Here is a 2,038-nt window from a genome sequence, read left to right as displayed (position 1 = left end):
ATATGAAGGGAAATTTTCTTTGTTGGTTGCCTAGGTGTGAGGGGAGTGGAGGGAACACTGCAAAAAAAAAAAAAATGCATTGACCCATGTCACTTTAGTTTTGCGTATTTCACTGTACATAAATTATATTTCAATATTTCAATAAAATGCATTAAAAAAAAACACACAGAACTTGAAGAATGTAATGTCACTGAATTATACACACAAATATTGTTGAATTGGTGTATGTTTTGCTGTGTATATTTTCAACAACAGCAATTTAAAAAAAGGAAGGGGGATTGGGGGAAAAAAAAAGAAGTAGAAGTAGAAGAAGAATTAAAAAACAGACCAGCAGACTTGAAGAATGAAGTTTACCTAGAAACTGATGATTCTATGCTGAGGCATTCAGCTATTTGTCTCTATATCTGTCCCCACCTACCTAACTAATCTGACAACTTTCAGTTTGGGACACCTGATTTAAATGGCTTGATAGGAGCAGATTTTGTATCCAGGGGTTAGGGTAGCCCAAAATCATTTATTCAGCAGGGATCAATACTATATTCCACTCAGTATCTGGAGATTATCTACCTAGGCTGAGGCTTCTGGCGCTAGTCCAGACCCAAGGACCTGGAAGAACGGCCAAAGAGACTGAATTCCCTGCATCTTCCCAGTATGATCTCACTCTTGCCATTGTTGCCGGGTCTCAGCTTGGGCTGCACTGGAGCAGGATGTCCTGATCTGCTGGGATCCAGAGGAGGCCAAGATGGCTCCTTGTGAATTTGGGGTGCTAAATGGCCTGGATGTTGACCCCTCAGCATACCTCAATCAACAGGAAAACCTGTTGCAGCACTTGTGCAATGGGCTCCAGGACTGTGCCACACACACCCAGCCCTTCTGGGGACCACTGACCCAAAGAACAAAGCTGCCACCTGTGAAAGTAGCTCCAGTCACTCCTTTTAACATGAGGAAGCCTGTGATGCTGGCCTGCTATGTATGGGGCTCCTATTCAGCTGATGTGACCATCACATGGAGGAAGAATGGGCAGCTCATCCCCTCTCCCAGTAGTGCCCAGAAGACTGCCCAGCCCAATGGAGACTGGACATACCAGACTCTCTCCCATTTAGCTTTAACCCCTTCTTATGGGGACACCTACACCTGTGTGGTGGAGCACATTTGCGCTGTTCTGCCCATCCCTGAGAATTGGACACCTGGGCTATCCCCGACGCAGACAGTGAAGGTTTCTGTGTCTACAGTGACTCTTGGCCTGGGCCTCATCATTTTCTTTCTTGGTTTGATGAGCTGGCAGAGAGCTGGCTCCTCTGGTTATACTGTCCTCCCTGGGTCCAATTATCCAGAAGGTCACACATTTCCTAGAGACAAAAATCCTACAACTTTCACTCCAAGTGAGGCGGATCTTCCCCTGTTCCCTCAAGTCCCCCAAGTCTTCTTGGATCTTATGGTTCCCCTGTCCATGTAAACCTTAGCAACTTGGGGAACCTCATTTCTGGGAATAGTCTATAACCAAAGGCTTTATTCCTAGGGTGACTATAACCTGGGCAGGAAGGTTAAAGAGCCATTTTTGGGGGCCCCACTATGTCACAGATGACATCAAGTCACTGGTGACCATTGCTGAGAACAAACTCCAGTGGAAATAGTGAAAAAAAAAAGAAGTCTGATCATTTTCCCTTTTAGGAAGCCTGCTTTGGTAATAGACATAATTATACTTACAGATATATACATATATATAACCTATCATACACACACATACATCAGAATTATACCATGAAGGGCTTAAATATTAATATTTATCAATACATATTGCCTGAATCTTGATGAGCTTTTTCAATCTGTAAATGTATCATTTCCTCTTATAACTGTTTCTTGTTCTTATCTTTTGTTGCGGGGTTAGATATCTTCACAGGGTAAGTCTATAACTGCATTCTACCCTTTCCATTGTAATTTAAAATAATTGTATTTTTTATTTTGTGAATTTTCTTATGTCTTTAGATGATCTTTCAAGCAAAAATTTTCTGTTCAGCAGTCATCTTCTATTTCTCAA

The 2,038-nt window shown here is 42.2% G+C and overlaps 1 protein-coding gene across 1 annotated transcript; it reads left to right on the top strand.

The window, feature by feature from the left end:
* The first annotated feature begins 651 nt into the window (after nucleotides 1-651).
* LOC103204798 (HLA class II histocompatibility antigen, DM beta chain-like) lies at nucleotides 652-1,456 on the top strand. The gene is given in 2 exon segments (XM_042782201.1): nucleotides 652-704; nucleotides 706-1,456. Coding segments are annotated over 2 exon segments (804 nt in total).
* Nucleotides 1,457-2,038: the final 582 nt, after the last annotated feature.

The sequence above is a fragment of the Orycteropus afer genome, unplaced genomic scaffold (assembly GCF_000298275.1).
Source record: "Orycteropus afer afer isolate SDZICR_OR568_19922 unplaced genomic scaffold, OryAfe1.0 scaffold00260, whole genome shotgun sequence".
In the NCBI taxonomy this organism is placed as follows: Eukaryota; Metazoa; Chordata; class Mammalia; order Tubulidentata; family Orycteropodidae; genus Orycteropus; species Orycteropus afer.
The sequence above is the reverse complement of the archived record's forward strand: the minus strand, read 5'-3'. Positions and strand labels throughout refer to the sequence as shown.